Below are 18,809 nucleotides of genomic sequence, written 5' to 3' on the forward strand. Positions count from 1 at the left end.
TTAATATTTCGTCTCAGATCTCTCTCACTTTTTCATTGGAAATATCATAAATTTTATGTAATAATTCTTACTGTGTCTTTTGTCTCTCTCTTTATTCAGCTCCCTCTTTCTCACTCTCTCTGTCCCTCTCTATCCCACACTTTCTATCTTTCTCTCTATTAAGCTTTGGCAACATAATCTCTCTCTCTCTCTAATTCTTTCTCTTCCTCACTCCCTCTGTACTTGTCTTTACCCCTCTAGAAAGTTAGCTTAGGCGAAACACATTCTCTCTCTCTCTCTCTCTCTCTCTCTCTGCTTCTCTCTTTCCACTGCCTAAACTAAGCATTTGATTGGTCTATCGTTCCCTTCCCTTCGTTCCCTCTACCACTGACTCTTCATTCTGTAGATTGAATATTCTATTTCGGACTCTTATCGAACTTTCGCTTAAAGTAAGCATTCCCCCTCTCTGGCTAGGTTTCCCAAGTTCTTATCTCTCCTTATAGATACAATATATATATTTGCTCTGTTTAACATGAAAGTTTGCCCGTAACTCAGGGAATGCTTATTAATCTCGCTATCTTTGTAACCGGATCAGTGGGCACCGGTCTAATTGAATATGCTTAGGTAATTCAAGCATAAGCCAAACGCCGACTTATACAAATTCGAGTATCTATGCCATATTGGATGTATTATTACAAGCCGGTTCATATTTAATATGTAAACAACTTATATGGCCATCGAGTGCACGCACTTCCGGTTAATTTGAGGGTGACCTGAGCCAGAACCCTTGCCTGTTTATTTGCATTGCTTGTTGGCTTGAAGGCCTAACTAAACAGCATTGATATGAGCTGCGCTGAGCTGTGTATCTTTAATTAAGCTAATGCCAATGCAAACATGGCTGCCGGTAAACGGACGGCACTTTGGCTTCGAGTGTCATTAAATTCAATTTGCCAGCCAATTGTTGGTCGGCAATTTGCAGAGATGCACCTTGTGTGTATATATAGAGGGCCGCACGGTTGCCGTGCTCGTCGAAAGTGCCTCAAGATGTTGCTAACGCAGCAGTTGGCTCACCTGACCCAGCTAATCCAGATTATTGGTAAGTTTGAAAAACATTTTGTTTTCTGTTTAGCTTTCTGCAGCCTTGCGTCTGCCACACACAGTTGGCCAGTACTTTGCGCCCCTCTCCTCGCTTCTCATCGTGCACAACAGCACGCAGGCAACAGAGCTGCAGCAGGCCTACCTAACGGCCTTGCAGCTCGCTCTCCGGAATCTCAGCCAGCCCCAGCTGCTGCAGTGGATCGACGTGGCCCAGCTGCCCCCTGACGAGTCTCAGCCGGATGCCTTAGAATGGCAAGTGCTGCGCGCTGTCAATGCTAGCGTGACCGAGGTGCATTCAACTCTCTCTCTCTTAATTGTAACGTCACAAAGAAAAATCTAGCTGCCTGCTATTGACAGGGCTTCATCACTCTGCTGCCGGACACAAGGCGTTTCCTCCACGCGCGTTACTTTGCCACACGCAATGCCAATGTCAGGCTCAAGGACAAGCTCTATCTGTTTCTCTGCGAACAGGAAGCACCAAGGCATCTCCTGAGCATGGAAATTTTGCAGTGTATGTATGAAGTTGCTATAAACAAAGTGAGGAAAAGAAAACAAAGGAGTTTTGTTAATCGGTTTGATATTTCCCTAGTAACAGTTTTTCATCAATATTCATTTCCCGATTAGTTACTCTTTTCAAGAATGTGAAAATGAACCGTGACTGCATACTTAATGTAGTTAGCTTAATCCTTTGCTTAGTCAGAGAACAGAACGTTTAAAATTTGGCAGCACTTGCTGTGCTGTTTTTTTACTTAGCTGGCAATAAAACGCAGACTTGACGGAGATTCCCTGGGGCACTGACGGAACAAGTCCAACTCAAAACTTTGACTAACACACACACACACACACACGCACACTTACAGAAATGTGGCAAAAACAGCCACGGGGCGCATCAGTTGATCAAACTTTCAACTTTGGCACTGGCCAATAATTTCCACGCTTGACGGCGCCTTCTTCAATTGTAAACTTTTTTTTTTTGGTTGTTGGCATTGGCTGGAAGTTAATTTGGTTGTTGTCCTTTTGGCCTGTTCTTCAATATTCCCATGTTTGCAATGCGCTTTAGTCTACCCGCACCATCTGATGGTGCGGCCCGCCGAGCAAGCAAATAAAGGATGCGGCAAGGCAGACGTAGGTGGATTTGTTTCTGGAGCTGGAGATGGAAATGGAAAGGCCGCAGTTAGCTTGCCACACCCATACCGCGACATCAATTTGGAGCTGTGGACACAGAAGTTTGTCGGCGGCAGTGGAAATTTGGATGCTATATTCTTGGACGCATTCTTGCCGAACGAAACTTTTGCCAACCGAGCCGAACTTTATCCCAACAAACTGCTCAATCTGCAGCGGCGCGCGCTACGCCTCGGCTCCATTACTTATGTGCCATACACAGTTACTAATTATGTGGTAAGTAATTGCCGGTTAAGTTTATATTTATCGTTGTTGCTGCCGTTAGTGTCTTCTCTCTCCTCCGGTTGTTGTTTGTTTGTTTGTCTGTTTGTTGTTGTTGTTGTTGTCGTCACGCCCACGGGGTGACAGAGCCCAGACCCAGACTGCTCCTCAAGCACAAATGTCGTTGAGATTTGCACGCAGGCATTAAGCAAAGCCAATTGGTCGTCCTCGCCACAATGTTGTGTCCTTGTCGCATTAGGCCACTGTACGAAATGGTCATGAATAAATGCCCAGAGGTTGCCTGCCCCACCACACCACCACTCTTGTGCTCTCTATCTGAGCGGGTGCTCTGCCTGTGTGTGGTCTGCCTGCTTGCTGGGCTGATGGAAAGTTATTTCCTGCTGTGGACAGGGATTTCGGTAACTAAAACTTTAAGCATACGCTTGTTGTTGTTGTTGTTGTTGTTGTTGGTCTGTTTATATTTTTTTAGTGGGTGTGTCGACTTTTGTCAGTAGTTGTTATGAATTGTCGCGTCGGGGGTCATTGCACAGTGGTACACGAAACGAAGGAGTAATTAAAGAATTAAAGAGCAATTCAGTTTCATTATCAAATTAAATATTTTACAAATTTTACATTGATATTTTCTTGAGCTTCATTAATTATATGTTAGTATTACAACTTTTTCCATTAATAATAAATAATAAACTTTTAATTGCAGAAAATATTTTTAATAACTATCAAAGACTTACATATTTGATATATTTATAACTATAAATTGCAATTGCATGAAATTCCATTTTCCATCACTTGCTAACCACTGTGCACGGCCCACTCCAATGCCAAAACGGACAAAGGCAAACAAAACAGTTAGTTGTTCGGCAAAAAAATATTCTTTGTTGTCACTTGGTGGAAGTTTTGTTCGCACTCAATTGTTTGCCTTAAGGACATTTGCACATTTGTAAACACACCCATGCCGAAAAATAACAACAATAATAGCAACAACAACAACACACACTCGCACACACACACACTCGCACTCACACATGGCCGCAAGCATGGGCATGTGGTTTTGTTTATGGCCAGCTTTAGCACAACATTGATTTAAATTACGTGTTTCCATTTAATTGGTGCCGAGTGTCGATGTCGTTGTCCATGTCCATGTCCATGTCCATGGCCGTGTCCATGTGCGTGTGTCCGTGTGTGTGGGCGTGGCATACGCTGTGCCTGGCCATTACGAGGCCATTTAGTAAATTAGAACAGACACTTGAATGCCCAACAATGGGCGCCAATTAGCCGCTGCTGCCCAAAACTTAATAAACTCCCGCAACTCCACAGCCAGCTGGTGTCGGCAATGAGGATCCAATTAACCCGCATAGAGCCAATCGGACAATTGCCTACGACGGCTCCGAGGCGAACATAATGCGCTCCTTCTGTGAGGTGCACAACTGTCATCTGCGCATCGAGGCCTGTAAGAAGAGTATAGCGATTTATTTATTATTATAGATGAGAGTTAATATTAAATCAAAACTAACTCAAGAACAGGTCAGACAACTTTGGATAAAACTGCTCGATGAGATTCCCTGAGCCCTTAGAGAGACTGATTTTACAATAATTCTTATGAGGCTGCAATCAGTGCTGCCAATTTAGCCAATTTCCGGCTAGATCTAGCTTCTTTTTTTGAAAATGAGTATGGTTTGGGTTAACCAGATATTGACACAAACTATGCAGTTCTCCCATTCCTTTTCTTTTAAAGCTCACTTTACAGCTCGACTTAAGGCTTCCATACAAGTCCATATCAAACACCTTTCCTTAGGAGACTTATTATCCTATTGCTATTCACAGATGGCGCCGACAATTGGGGCAGCATCTATGACAATGAAAGCGCCGATGGCATGCTGGGCGACCTTTATAAGCAGCGCGTAGAGCTGGCCATAGGCTGCATCTACAATTGGTACGATGGCATCACGGAGACTTCGCATGCCATAGCTCGGTCGGCAGTGACCATCCTGGGACCAGCTTCAGTGTAAGCTGTGGATCACTAGACTTGCTTACACTCCCTTACCCTTGCTACTTCTGTAGACCCTTGCAGCCCTGGTGCACCGACATTCTGCCTTTCAATGGCGGCACCTGGTTCCTGCTGATATCCACGATTGTCGCATGCAGCCTGGTTTTGTATGTGCTCCGATACTCGAACTACATTATGAAGAAGCGCAAGGGGAAGACTGGCTTCATGCATGGCGACATTGTGGAAAAGTCTCTGCTTGATATATTTGCGCTCTTCATACAGCAGCCATCCGCACCCCTGACGTGAGTTTCCATTCGCCAATCTCTTGGATCTGTTCACAGGAGTCAAATTGATTTCAGCTTTGATCGCTTTGCCACCCGCTTCTTTCTGGCCACAATGCTGTGCGCGACAATTACGCTGGAGAACATTTACAGCGGTCAGTTGAAGTCGCTGCTGACGGTGCCGCTGTATGCCGATCCCGTGGACACCATTGAGAAGTGGGCGCAGGCGCAGTGGAAATGGGCTGCGCCGTCCATTATCTGGGTGCACACAGTGGAGCAGTCGGACCTCCTAACGGATCAGATACTCGCCGACAACTTCCAGGTGCGCGACTACACCTTCATGTACAATGCGAGCTTCAAGCCCAACTATGGACTGGGCATCGAGCGTCTGGCATCGGGGGCATTCAACTTTGGCAACTACGTGACGCGCGAGGCAGTGGAGAATCGCATTGTAGGCGAGATTTGGATTAAAGGCGGGGCTATTGATCAATCGAGTCTCTTTGAAGGTCATGCACGACGATCTCTACTTTGACTGGACGCGCGCTGTCTCCATCAGGGGCTGGGCGCTGATGCCACAGCTGAACCGGCACATTCGCGCCTGCCAGGAGTCGGGTCTCTACGTGCACTGGGAGCTGGAGGTACCTCACAAAATGCATTCCCTCTGCCCGTGCCTAACTATTTGCTTCTGCAGAACGTGGACAAGTATTTGGATAAAAAAACGGGCCAGGTGCTCTTCAATCAGGCCATGGGCTATGTGCCCAAGAAGGCGCCCAAGGCCCTGGAAGTAGACGACATATCCGCTGCCCTGTTCGTGCTGGCCTTTGGCTACACCATTGCCGGCTGTGCTCTGATCCTGGAGCTGCTGCATCAACGGCTGCTGCACAGGCGCAACTAATTTGTGGTCTGCAGTTGGAGTTGGAGTGGGAGTTGGAGTTGGAACTGGTCACTGATTGTTTGCCCAGCGGCACACACGTGTCGTACACATATCAAATTGTACGCACACACACACACAGACAGACAGACAGACAGACATACCTGCACACACCTTCGCACTAACAAGCAAAAATTTGTTAGCCAGACTGTGGGACCCATTCGGTTGCCTCCTCTCCGCTGGAAGCACTGCCAACTGGCTGGCAGGAGTTTCGGTCCAGCCGGGACAGCGGATTCGGTCTGCTCACAAATCCACAGGCAGGCGTAATCGGGTTGCTTATGCTCTTTCAGTTCCGCAAGTTTGTGGATATGCAAACTGAAAATGACTTTTGCCAGTGGATGGTAATTGGAAAACCGTTTAGAGCTACACACACACGCACACACACACACACGCACACGCATGTCTAGTCGTGTCGTGTGTTGGCATGACATCAACTTCGACCAATTGCAGTGCAGCAACTGCTCCTGGTAATTAAGCACATTTAATGATGCACTTAATTACCGCTGGGGAAATTATTCATTATCACTAATTTGTAGCGGTTTTGATCGCACTTGCCTGCCAGCTAGATAGGCTGCAGGTGCCACCAGCCACTTGCCACCTGCCACCTGCCGCTGCTGCCTTTGCAATCAAAGTAATTTTCATAAGTCGACGGCTAAAGGATGTCAGCGTCTCATCATTTTGCATCCTTGCCTCGCTCGTTAGCGTTTCGTTTGAGCCAGGCCAGGCCAGTGGCTAGCAGAGTCTCGACTCACGCATACCCTGCAGCGATTAGCTGTAAGTAGATGCAATTGCTGTTAAATACATCGAGTTTACAGGGTATTCCTGGGGCCCACATGAACCTGAGCATGGCGGCTGGGTCATTTCCGTTTGTGACCCCAGCTTTTGCATATTTCCGTTTTGTGTTTGGAATTTTTAAGTGAGTAACTCAACTGCGCTTAACTTTGCAATCGTTGTTGTTGTTGTTGCTGATGTTGCTGCTGCTGCTGCTGCTGCTGTTTCTGCTGCTGCTGTTGCTGATTTGCGTCTGCTAATGCAGCTGTTTGTTTCCGTTTGTTAGCATTTACTTGTTTGCTGTTTGTTGCTATTGCTGGCGCTCTTGATGTTGCTTGCTGTTTTGTGGCACGGCCAGGTTTTTGCATCTGCGGCGACTGTGTTGCACAACTTGGCTTTTATACGTATTTTTTGTGCGACTTTTGAGTGTAGCATTTGACAGTTTGGACAGCTTTTGCTGTTTTGCTCCATCTGCCGTTTACTGACTGCAAACAATATGCTGTTTCTTTTGGCCACGGCCGGGCGGAGCAGGGGACGGCTCGACACGGCCCGACAGTCAAAGTGCCCGCTGAAGTGTCAACGAAATTTGTGACCAAACTGCGAGATTTGTGCAGCATTGTGTGCTCGCAGGAGCGTAACTGCCAGATAGGGCAACAAAGAACGAAGGAGGACCCGAGGTTCGTTCAGTTTGCAGTTAATTAAATCGCTGGCCAAGAATGTTTCACGTGCAATCAGCGCAACGGGCACCCGGCCCAGATTTATGACGTCGCCAACAGGCGGTAATTGAGATTACATAAAGGATGCCGGCGAATGAAATAAATCTGTGCAAGGCGTTCTTGGCAACTGCCGCAATTCACTTGCTGCCCTGCGGCACGTGCAACTGCAGCCAGACGCCAGCGGCGTTAATATATGTGCCCCCCCCCTCTCTCTCTCTCTCCCTCTCCCTTGTTCTGCCGATTGGTCGTGTCTTGTGGCTTTAATTGAATTAGCTCAGGCACTTGGAGTGGCTGACAATTGGAGTATCTTATGAATTTTTAATGATACTATCATGAAAGCCGTTAGGACAGCTGAGTAATGCCTCGGCTTTTGCCTCTCACATCGATCCAATTAGATGTTGTTCCTTTGGCTGTCTTTCGCTGCTTTGGCTGCTGTCTCAGCCAGTGGGTTGTCTCCCACAACCTTTAGTCGCGACCAGGCTCATTATCAACGTCAATGCCGGCTTCGTCGCGACATATTTTTCTTCTTTAACGCGCCTGCAAATTTATCGCTCATAATTATTTCATTTTACAGTCTGCTGAAGCTCTCAGGCAACGACCTACACGAGACGACGCGCCATCATCTTAAACATTGCGCGGATGCTGTTCAAGTCGAAACACTTAGAGCAGCTAAGCAGGGCAAAGCAAAAACAACAACAAAATCATTCAAGACATTTTATGCATTTCATACACTTAACGCAAACAAATGAACTGCCGTTAAGCCAGCATAAAATTCTGAATTTAAAAAATAAATAAAAATAAACGTAAAAGTGGAAGAGAACTATTTGCGCATTCGCCAGAGCAAATGCGGCACTTTAATTATAGTCTCTCTAATGATGATAAGCTGCTGCACGGTTCAGTGGCTTAACGGCAATATAAAACTGTTGCACCTACTTATTACGCACAAAGAGAGCTGCTTGTGGCTTAGGGTAATGCAGCTTAGAAAGTATTACAGAAATGCATTGCATTTGCCAAAAGCCTCTGACATAGTTTTCAACTGTTCCCACGGCAGTTCACACATTCTCTCTCACATATAAAATATGAGTGTATGTGTGTGTGTGTGTGTGTGTGTGTGTTTGGGTGGGTGTTAAAAACAACAAGTATGCAGTTGCTACCAATCAACACACAGAGCATAAAAACACAGTGCTGCAGGTGGCAGGCGGTTTTCGGGGGCGGAGGGAAAGGGATTCTGCATTAGCATAATAAAAGCGGAGAGCGACATGCTGACCGACTGAAAGAAGCGCAGTAAGCTTACAGTTAGCATCAGTGGCTTGCCATAAGGTAGCATTGGCCAAGCTTCTGTATCTCGGATGAATTTCTTTACATATTCCTGGACAACTGTTATACGCTGTTAATAATGTTATTAGTTGATTTTATTTTAGATGAAATCAACGTGCCTTCAGAGTCTGTACAATTCCTAATAAGAAAACAAAACCATTATACCCAGATTTCCCATTGGAAATGCATTCGACAACTGGAAGGATTCCCCACTCTATACAGCCTGCATGCTGCATTTAGTGGGTATATAAAGCAACGTAGCAGAGTGTGCAACTAGCCAAGTTTTTAGCAGCTTTGGTTGATTTTACAAGCATGCCACAAACAACAACAGCAACAACAACAAAGGACGGCCTGTGTGTTGGCAGCGGCATTAGTCGGGGGAACAATTAAGTGTGTGTGCCTGGTTGTGCGTATGTGGGTGGTGTGTGTGTGTGGGTGTGCGTAGAACCACAATGTGTGCACGCGTATTTGGGTAAATTGTTTTGCACTTAGCTAAAAGTTGGGCGCAAAATAAACAGAGTGTAAAAGCTGTTGCCAGTTATCTCTCATGTTGTTTCACTTACTGGGCTTACTCTCTCTCTCTCTATCTCTCTATCTCCTCTATTTTTATTTTCCCATTTTTGTCTCTTTTTGTCTACTTTTGAGTAGGAGGATTGTCGGTGCATCAAGTCGTTGGAGGCCATTAATCAAAAGGCAACTGAAACTGGTATAAAACTGTCGTCAGGCAACAAAAATATTTATAGGCATTGCATAGACACTCTTATAATTGAGGAATTACAATTTGAGCGGCACTACAGGCGGCAGTAGGCTTTCAGTTCGATCTAAGCCCAACGACTGACATGCAAAAACCTATATATATGTATGTATGTACGACTGTGTCTTGAAGCTAAAAGAGAGAGCGAGGGAGAGAGAAAAAAAAGAAATGCCATTGGCAATAAAGCGAATGTAAATGGGCTCAGCATTGACTATCGAATCTGCTGCCAGAAGACAAATTGCGCTTTGGTTGCCCTCTGCCGAGGCCGATGCTCGATGTACGGCTACAAAATGAAACAGAGGCTGAGGCTGAGGCTGAGGCTCCTGTTCTCTTTGCCTTTCATTTTACTTTGGCTTTGTGCTAGTGCAAGGAGTTGATCTATGGAGAAAGAGCTCCGTCTGTCGCCCCTGCCAGCATGTGACTGACATTTCACATTCAAATGCTCTGACAAAAGCAAAAACATGAAGAAAACCGAAATGATGTCGACCAGTGTCTACACTATAAATCTATTTCTAATGGGAAACTGTTCATTATACGTCGTTGCTCAGGGGAGAATTGCTTTATGACTGAGCCATGAAATAGAAGTGGAAACGAAATATGCATTCTCTACTCTGCCCTCTAGTTACAAATTCCATCTGTTTAATTTCAGAGAACTGTTCCACTATGCAAAACGCGCAGCGCATTGGATATGCTCAAAGCAACTGGGCCCATATTGAATATGGATTGCAAGTAAAGACAAGCCGGCGCCGCAGATGCTTGCGAATCAGCAAGAAAGGCGACTCGCATCGCCACTTCTGTGATGGCATATAAATTTTGCGGTCTGTGGCCATAAATCAGCGTTTGGCTGTCGCCCGTTTGTCGCTGTAAATCGCAGTCGCAGTGCCAAGCCTCAATCTCAATCTCGGTGCCTCCAAAGGTTGCTCTTTAACTGGTCATTAATTACAAATTATGTGCTGCTGCTGCTGCTGCTGCTGATGTTGATGTAGTCGTAGTTGGAGCTAGAGCTGGAGCGGGAGCTGTAGCTAGAGCCCTGTAGCTGCCTCTCAGCTGTCTGGTAAGTGTCGCCTGAACAAATTAATGCTGAAGCTGGCGACGATGATGACGACATGGTCGTTGCCAATAGGCAACAGTGCAGCAGCAGTGGCGCGGACCTCATCATCTCGCGCTGGAGTGTGGCTTCATTAGGCGTCGCTGGCCAAGTGTGTTGCCGTGAGAGGGCCACGCCACTTGCCAGACACATAAATAATTAATAGAACTGTAGAAAAAGGCGCACAGCACCAGAGCACCGGGCCAGTTGCCACTTGACACTTGCCAGTTGCCAAAGGATCTGACTATTAACTCCGAAGCTCTCTGGGTGTTTCAAAGTTGCGTAAGCAAATATTTGGCCTCATCATCATGATACTTGCCGCAACGCACTCTCATATTCCGTTTCAAATTCAGAAAAGTCATTAAATAATTTTCCACACTTGCACTTAACGTGGCTGAATCATAAACAGATCTCTCTCTCTCTCTCTCTTTCGCTCTCTCTCTCTCTCTCTCCTCTCTCTCTCGTTCGCTGTGTTTGCTGCAGCATTTTGATGTGTGTATAATCAAAATGCTCTAGTGTTTTCATTGGGCTTCGCTTTGGCACCTCTGCTGCCGCTTGCCGCAAAAGGCAACTGAAATAAGTACACATGAAATATGTAAATTGCTGTAAGGGAACTAGCAACTGACGTGGTGTGAAATGTTGTTGCGGCCCACACGCCGTATACTTGATGTGCAGCGTTTTCCATTTTAATTAATTTCCAGCTCATTTTCAATGTCAATTTCGATTGGCAGCTTAGCAGTCAGAACTTGCAGACACGTGACATTATTTACCCAAGATGGGCGTGGCGTGAAGAATCCGAAAATGTTCTAATATAAAGTGGCACATGCCATGATGAGGAGCTATAGGGGAAACGCGCAAGCGGCAGTCCCGAACGGCAGTTCCGGCTGGATTGCGGCTTATTTGATTTTCATTAGGCATAACTCAATTTGAAACAAATAAAACGCGCTCAGCCGCAGATGAGCTACTTATACAACAAACGTAACAACAACAATGACGACAACGACGAAGCCAATTCCTTACCGGATTATAGTCATGACGAATGAAACGAACGGAAACGGAGATACGGTGAACGGCAGCTGGCAGCAGTCGGGACAGACGGGACTGACGGAGGGGGGCGACAAAGCCAAACCGAGCTAAGCAAGTTGCCGACCACCAAGTGCAGATGATGAAGCTAAACTACAAGTTGCACGAACAATGAGGCAGCAGGAGTGGCAGCAGGAGCAGCCACTGGCTGTGGCAGTACTTGGAATTGGGGGAAAATCAAGTAAAAGGCAACCTTTTGATTTCATTTCCTATTAATATTGCCCGGACCAGAGCTCGCACAGACGCCAAGCCGACACTCAGACAGGTCGACAGGCCGACAGACGGACGGCACGACGGCCCGACAGGCGGCTTGGAATGGCAAGCATAAGCAACTTTGTCAGGCGATTAAGGTGATGCTGAGAAATGCCGCAGGAATTTCAATGGACTGTAGTTGAGGGTCAGTTGCCGAGGCTCCGCTGCTGCTGCTCCCCAGGGAAGATCATTATATCGTCAGTTTGCCTATGCCTCCAACGCGGTGTGGGCACAAAACTTTTTAGCCTTTCGACTTCCTTAGCTCTTTGCGGCTGATAAAGTATTTATGAGCACGCATGCCAGCAAATGCATGTGTGTGTGTGAGTAGAGTAGAGTATGTGTGCGTGTGAGGCAGACTCTGTGTGCATGTATGCAAATGCTGATATCTTATTAAAAGAGACAGACTACCAAATGGATTAGCTTCGATTAAACACAGTTTGAAAATCAAGAGATGCAACAGAAATTTTATATGCGTTAAGTAAATAAAGAAGTCAACAAAGTTTAACATATATATAATATAAATAGATTTAAATAATTTTAAATATGTAGAATTTATATTAATTTTATGCTATAGTGAACATATTGATTAATTTCGATTAAACATAAACACGCCAAAGCATTTTCATATTTGTTAAGTAAATAAAAAACAAAAAAAACCTTACTTTTGTAAATATAATATGAATAAATATTTATATATAAAAATATTTGTTATGAACAACTTTTAATAAATTATTAAATATCCAAAATGCATATCAATGTCATTTTTCAGTGTAATTAAAATGTGAAATTATCGGAAATAAATGTAACTAAAAATATATATGAGAAATTAATTATTCATTTTGTACTAAACCATTCTTTAGAAACAAGTCTGTTGGCTGTGTATAACTACACCTTTGCACATACCCACACACACACTCACACACAACTTGTCGAACATTCTTATTTAATATACTAAGAATTGCTTATAAACTTTGTGCTGGAGCCTTGAGGGAATCGCAGATCTGTAGCATTTAGTTTGTGTGCAGTTTTCCTTTATTTTATTTCCTTTCTTTCATTCCAGTTTTTTTTTTTTTGGCATTCTCATGGGCAATTTTCCATTTGCAGAAGTAAGACAACTTTTGTTTGGGTTTCACTTGAGTTTTTCTTTAGCTATTCAGCCACGTTTATCCCGAGCTCAGTTTTCAATTTCATTATATTTGCTCATGCTGGTTGCTCATGCTCGTGGCTGTGGCCCTTGTTGTTCCTGCTGTTATTGTTTGAGGTAAGGATTTATGTATTGCGTGCGTTATCTGATATTATCAGCAAATATCATGTCATGAGACTTATAAGTTGTTTGGCACGATTCTTGACTTATCCGACGGCAAGAAAGTTGGCCGTGGCTGCTTTTTTAATTAAACGCCGGCTGATGAAAGCTTTAGCTCTGTTGTATCTTAAAGATACATCTGTTAAGTGGCTCAATTAAATCAAAACTAAATGCCGCACTTTAGCATTACAAGCCATTTATTAAGCGACCCTTAGACCAACACCTACACACTCACACACAGACTCACGCACACCAAGTTGAGTTGTGCCCGCAAAACCATAAAACAAAAGCCCGAACAAAAGCTAATTAAGTTTATGTCACCGGAAATTTGTTTCACCTCAAAAACCTCGAATTGTGTTGAGTTCGGAGCAGAGATAAAATGCACGTGGTCCCCGTTCGGATGTCACATGGAGCGAATCCGAGCTGTGGAGACCAGCAGAGACAAGGACTGTACAAAGGTAAGCGCAAGGGGCAGGGGGAAGTGTAACGGAACAATCGACTGAACAGGGAAAACTCTGAAAAACTTTTCTACTCGAACTTGTACACACTCATTGGCAATTAATCTGCAAGCCACGAGCTAAGACAAAGGTAATGCGCTGCGGGTGCTGCACCACTTGCCCCCGCCAACACCCTCTCTCGTTCAGTTCGTGTGACAGTGTCTGTTGCAATTTGGATTGCATTTGAGCGAAATTTGTTTGCCATTGTAGGCGACAATTTAATTTTCATGCGCAGCAGCGCGAGTGGCACTCAAAGTTGCCAATGGGGACAACGGCAAGGACGCAGTGCGTGGCGTGTGGAGTGGTGCGAGGTGCGAGACGGGAGCTGCTAATGAATTGATTGGCTTAATTTGCAGCTGCTCAAGTTCAATGGGCATAACTTACTCGGGTGTCAACAAGAATTATTAGCTGGACCGCCAGCTAGTGCTGGCTTGCCAGCTGGCTGCCTCAGTTGATTAACGGCTCTTTGAGTGGCCCGGAAGCAGCTTGGGCGACAGGCTTTATGGTATATTTTTATGGCCTTGCAGTCAAGTTGGCAAAGTGCAGCGGGCGAGCGTCAACTTATGGGCCCTATAAACGATCCGAGCCAAGCGACGAGTGTTGGCACAACTTTTGCTCACCTGGCCCAATCACAGCTGCCACTAAAAAGTGTCGCTGCCTTTAAAGTGGGCGCGGCAGAGAGGCAGAGACGCAGCCCGGCAGAGTAGAAGCACTCTTGACGCTCCATTGACGTTGGGGTCGTGTGACTGCTGTCAGGACTCGAGCATGTACTTATGACGCGTTTCCTTCTACTTTTTCTCTCTCTCTCTCTACTTTTCGCCTTTGTTGTTGTTGTTGTTGTCGGTCATAGTCGTTTTCGAAACTTTGGCAAGTTTTTTGTTGGGCGTGTTTGCACCTTGGCGGTTGTCGCCTGTCAACAACTCAAAATGTTTCCGTGCAATCGCTTTTTACAGCTTCCGAACAATTTGATTTGATTCCATTAAAAAACTTGCTCTAGTGATTTCCTGTGTCAGCCAACCAGCCACCGCGCCATCAAACGTTAAGCTGTGGCAATATATATATAGATAGTATATATATATATACATAGTATATGTCACACCTCGCAGCCCGCTTGGCTCTAGATAATTGTGACATTGGCTGCGTCGTCAAGTGTTGCATACTTTTTTGCGCGATCCTTAGAGTCATCGTCGTCGTCAATGCATGTCATTTGCTGACAAACTTTTGTGCGTCACTCTATGTATGTATATGTGTGTGTGTATGTTGGCTGATGTATTAGTTGCGCGCCATATTGAACGCCAGCGCGTAATGAAAACTTATAACTTTTGATACGATGCAATTTCAATTGATGGCACTCGACGACAGAGCCAATTGCCGGCTTAATACTGACAAATATGCCATCGAGCGAGAGCATCATGTTGCCAATGGCAAATAATCATGATGGAGCCTGGCACGAGAACTTGTGATTGTCATAAAATGTGCTCGAGCCGAGGCAGCGCAGCTCTGTGCATAAGTAGTTGGAATGCGGAGCGTCCTCGACAACTGACACTTGACCTCCAAGAAATTGCACAGCTGGCTCAAAGCTGGCCCAAAGCTGGCAGTAAGCTGTGCGCTGTTGGCCGTTTGCGTTTGCGTTTGGTGCTTGTAAAACAACAGTTATTCTCGTTTTGGCTTCTATGCAAATCACAAATTGGATTAACAACGTTGCTGGCAAACAAATCCTTTTTGGGTTTGCGTTCCAAACTGTTAGTTATATTGCCATCATTTCTTTGAGCAATTTACATTTGACATCAGCCCGTTTCGAATTGCGGCGAATTGCAATATTGCTACATATATATGTATATGGTGAGTATACGCTCGACTAGCAGATATCCCTTAATGCATTTAAAGTATAGTCTAAGTCTGAAAAGAGTTGATTGAGCTGATGGTGTCCATTGCCATCTTTCTCTTATCTTATCAATGCTTGTTGCGATAGTATTGACTGATATTAACTTTTGCGATAGTTCTTTGGATAATTTTCTCAATTTTCATGGCTGATACAATGCTTGTAAGGAATTGCGAGGATGTTAATTAGAAGATTCTCTTCTTCATTGTGTTTTATTTTTAAAATTTCTTACAGACTAAATAAATACATTTTTATAAATTTATAAATAAATATAAAATCAGTTTATATGGCTCGATATACACTTTTTATATAAATCAGTTATTAAGTTAAATCTTAATATTTTTTGGATATTAATATTATTATTGTATATGTTAATTATATATTTTATTGAAAGCAAAAACGACAAACTATAATTCACAAATTGCAGATTACACCAGTCAAGTCTATTGCCGGCTTTGCAGCTCTACTATTCCTATCCAGCTTCGTTCTGCTGCCCAATCTACACATTCTATGTTTACAGGGTATGCGAATCTCTGGCAGCAGTTGCGACACTTTTTGAGCAGCATATGAAAAGTTTGCGTTTAGCTTTGGCTCCCATGCTGCCGCATAAAATTTATGATGAATTTTCCCCTCGACGCATATTGCAGAACATTTTTGGGACCGTTACATGCCTATGCGTGCATGTGTGCGCAAGTGTGTCATTGTGTGAGCGTGTGACTGTGTGCAAGCCCGTGTGTGTGTGTGTGTGTGTGTGTGTGAAGGATTTCAGTGTACGCTGGGAATCGTTGCCATGAACTGCAACCACAACTGAGCCGGGCAGCAGCTGTTCCAGTGCGATGTCGCTCAACATTTTCCTATTTTTCGGTTTATGCGTGAAGTTCCATCAGGCTTGTCGTTTATCCTTTGTCGTTGTTGCCGCTGCTGCTGCTGCTGCTGCTGTTGTTCTTGTTGTTGTTGGCTAGTCGGTTGTTTGACCACATGACGGACCCCATTCCCAGCGCTGCAAGTGTGTCCCCCAGCCCGTTGATGAGTTGTACAATTGAAATTGTTTTAGTGCTTTCATGGAATTTGGAATATGAATTGCGTTGATAACTGGACAGTTGTTGCGATTTTGCCTATTTTTGGCAGACTAACTAACCCGTATTTGGGCCAACAATCCGTGCGTAAACTTAATGAGCATTCGGGGCTCTTAATTCGTGCCAGTATTCGCAGTTAATGCTCAATAGCTACAATTAGATAATGTGCTTTAGCAAGGACTCATCTATTTTTGCCGCTGCGCGCTTAAATTGAGCTGCTCATATCTATGTGCCATATATGTAACTATATAACACATTTCACAACAGCTTTGGCACTAGTCCATTTAGTATTAGTCCATAAATCACATGGAAATAATGCATTGCGACATGGGGGATAAATAAATATTTGGACACATAAACAAACTCGCCGATAAATCGCAATTGCGAGCTGATTGGCATGTAAACATAGTTAGCCAAGCTGCTGCGGACCGAGCTGGGCCTGGTCAGGGTAATTATTGAAGCGGCCTGTTATCAAAGAACTGCCCGCCACAGGCCGTAATTGAGCGTGAACATATGATAAATAGATCTAATGGTCCATAATGGCAGCACTTTAAGTGGCACTCGGCTAGGGCCAATTTGAAATTACATTTTGGGGTATTTTATTTTGGCTAAGATGCCTCGAAGTGGCTCGAGTGGCTCGGCTCTTGCAATTAGCCAAACAACAAAATGGCCGAGCAAATTGTCAAAGGGCAAGCGAAATTGTTTACAAACCAATTACTAGCGAGCGCCAGACAATGGCAACAGATTCAAGATTCAAGATTCAAGCTTTCAGATTTCCAACTCGCTGACCTTTGGCACGGTCCGCTCTGGCTGTGATGGTGGCAGCTGCGACAGCAAAATTAAGCAGAACGCCAAAAATTGCGTTATCTTAATGAGTTTAAACGTTAATCAGGCTGGTGGGCGGGACGGTGGGACAGTGGGGCAGCTGGCACTGCAAGTGGACACGCGGAAGTGGGCCGTGCCGCAGCGGAAATGGTGCAAAGTTTGTGGCAACTGTGCCACAGGTCGGGTCGAGGACGCTGCGAAAGGCTGCAGGCCCGCCCGCCAACTTTTCAAACAACAAATTTGAGCTGGCCAAAGGAGTTGTTGCGGCTGCTGCCACAGTCACAGCGGAAGTCGAAGTCCGAGCGGCGCGGCGGATACATATTAAATTAATAATTTGACCTCATCCAGCGGCAGCCCACTCAAGGCACAAGCACAAGCAAAATTACAAAACATCCGCTCGAGAAGATTTCTGTTTTGTGATTGCGGCAAGGACAATGCCGCAGCAGCGTATCCTGCCCCTCCACGGCTGCCATGTTGCACTAATGTTGCGGGCACTGCTACAGCTACAGCCACAGCGTCTGGCGAGATAAACAATTAAAAACTTTCGCAATTTGCGGTAATTTCACTCCCACTAAGCGCGCCACCACCGACGCCTAATATTGGGACAGCATTTGAGTGGGCCAAGGCAATTATGATGATGTCATAATTAGGACAACCACACTTTGGCTTACCCACTGTATAAGAGAGTGTCCGACTGACTGACTGACTGAGTGATGGACTGATGGACTGACTCGAGCCAACAGCTCACGGCATTCTTATCGCATTCTTCTTATCTTTTGTTGACTGATTGAGGTGAGCTCGCATCGAATTGCATTGCACACGTTTTTGTTGATTTTGCACACGCCGATAGCATGAATATTCAACTGAGTGCAAAAATACTTCACTCGGCGCTCGGCACTCGGCACTCGGCCAACCAACGCCAGCTATAAATAAGTTCAGTGAAATTGTTGTAAAAGCCAGTAAATTCTTAAGGAAGAAATCCGAAATACTTTGCAATACTTTTAACTCTCTTCAACTCGAAAATGGTTTGCAAGGGCTGTGGCACAAGTGAGTATACAAAATAGAGGAAATAAATATGATTTTCACCTTACACTCATTGATGGCCATGGATTATCACACCTGCCCAGACTGCAAGTGCACCGACGCCAAGTGCGGCGACAACTGCGCGTGCAATCAGGACTGCAAGTGCGTCTGCAAAACGGGCACCAAGGAGCAGTGCTGCAGCACAAAGACCAAGTAAACAGTCTAAGTAAACGGATATTGTTGCAATTAAGCAGACATCAAGCACTCATCTCTGAGTGAATGCAAACAAATGGAGCTGCTACGGAAAAATGTGAAACAAATAAAGAAATTGTTAAAGTCTGCTTGAATATGTATGCGTTGTGCATATCTTGATCTGTCTTGATTGATGCAGTTGGCAGCTGTTCGTGCTTTTATCTCCTTTGGAGGCGAAATGGCTATGGAGCTACTTGATAGTTGAGTAATAAACAGTTGATGAAATTTCACTCAAAGTTGTATAATGGAAAAGCGAAATGCAGATGCCCCATTAGTTGAGAAGAAACATTATTT

General features: G+C 44.8%; 2 protein-coding genes across 2 annotated transcripts; both read left to right on the forward strand.

Annotated features, from left to right (window-relative positions):
• The first annotated feature begins 429 nt into the window (after positions 1–429).
• Positions 430–5,800, forward strand: Ir92a (Ionotropic receptor 92a). The gene is made up of 10 exons (XM_018097997.3): positions 430–1,075; positions 1,140–1,366; positions 1,435–1,588; positions 2,138–2,475; positions 3,796–3,928; positions 4,303–4,483; positions 4,540–4,767; positions 4,825–5,197; positions 5,253–5,384; positions 5,438–5,800. Exons 1-10 carry the CDS (start codon positions 874–876, stop codon positions 5,639–5,641), a joined length of 2,172 nt encoding a protein of 723 aa, XP_017953486.3. The 5' UTR covers positions 430–873; the 3' UTR covers positions 5,642–5,800.
• Positions 5,801–18,118: 12,318 nt separating this feature from the next.
• Positions 18,119–18,590, forward strand: MtnC (Metallothionein C). Its single transcript, XM_018101756.3, has 2 exons — positions 18,119–18,287; positions 18,368–18,590. The coding sequence occupies exons 1-2, from the start codon at positions 18,263–18,265 to the stop codon at positions 18,478–18,480; spliced, it is 138 nt and encodes a 45-aa protein (XP_017957245.1). The 5' UTR covers positions 18,119–18,262; the 3' UTR covers positions 18,481–18,590.
• The last annotated feature ends 219 nt before the right edge of the window (positions 18,591–18,809 follow it).

The sequence above is a fragment of the Drosophila navojoa genome, chromosome 2, assembly GCF_054131105.1.
Source record: "Drosophila navojoa isolate 15081-1374.11 chromosome 2, UAZ_NAV_1.0, whole genome shotgun sequence".
In the NCBI taxonomy this organism is placed as follows: domain Eukaryota; kingdom Metazoa; phylum Arthropoda; class Insecta; order Diptera; family Drosophilidae; genus Drosophila; species Drosophila navojoa.

What these genes read in the sequence shown, in the direction of transcription:
- Ir92a (XM_018097997.3), top strand. Translation starts at nt 874, where the DNA reads ATGGCTGCCGGTAAACGGACGGCACTTTGGCTTCGAGTGTCATTAAAT. An exon ending in CCAGCTAATCCAGATTATTG is followed by an intron (nt 1,076 to 1,139) that starts GTAAGTTTGAAA and finishes TGCCACACACAG; the next exon opens with TTGGCCAGTACTTTGCGCCC. An exon ending in AGGCAGTGGAGAATCGCATT is followed by an intron (nt 5,198 to 5,252) that starts GTAGGCGAGATT and finishes GTCTCTTTGAAG; the next exon opens with GTCATGCACGACGATCTCTA.
- MtnC (XM_018101756.3), top strand. Translation starts at nt 18,263, where the DNA reads ATGGTTTGCAAGGGCTGTGGCACAA. An exon ending in TTGCAAGGGCTGTGGCACAA is followed by an intron (nt 18,288 to 18,367) that starts GTGAGTATACAA and finishes ACACCTGCCCAG; the next exon opens with ACTGCAAGTGCACCGACGCC.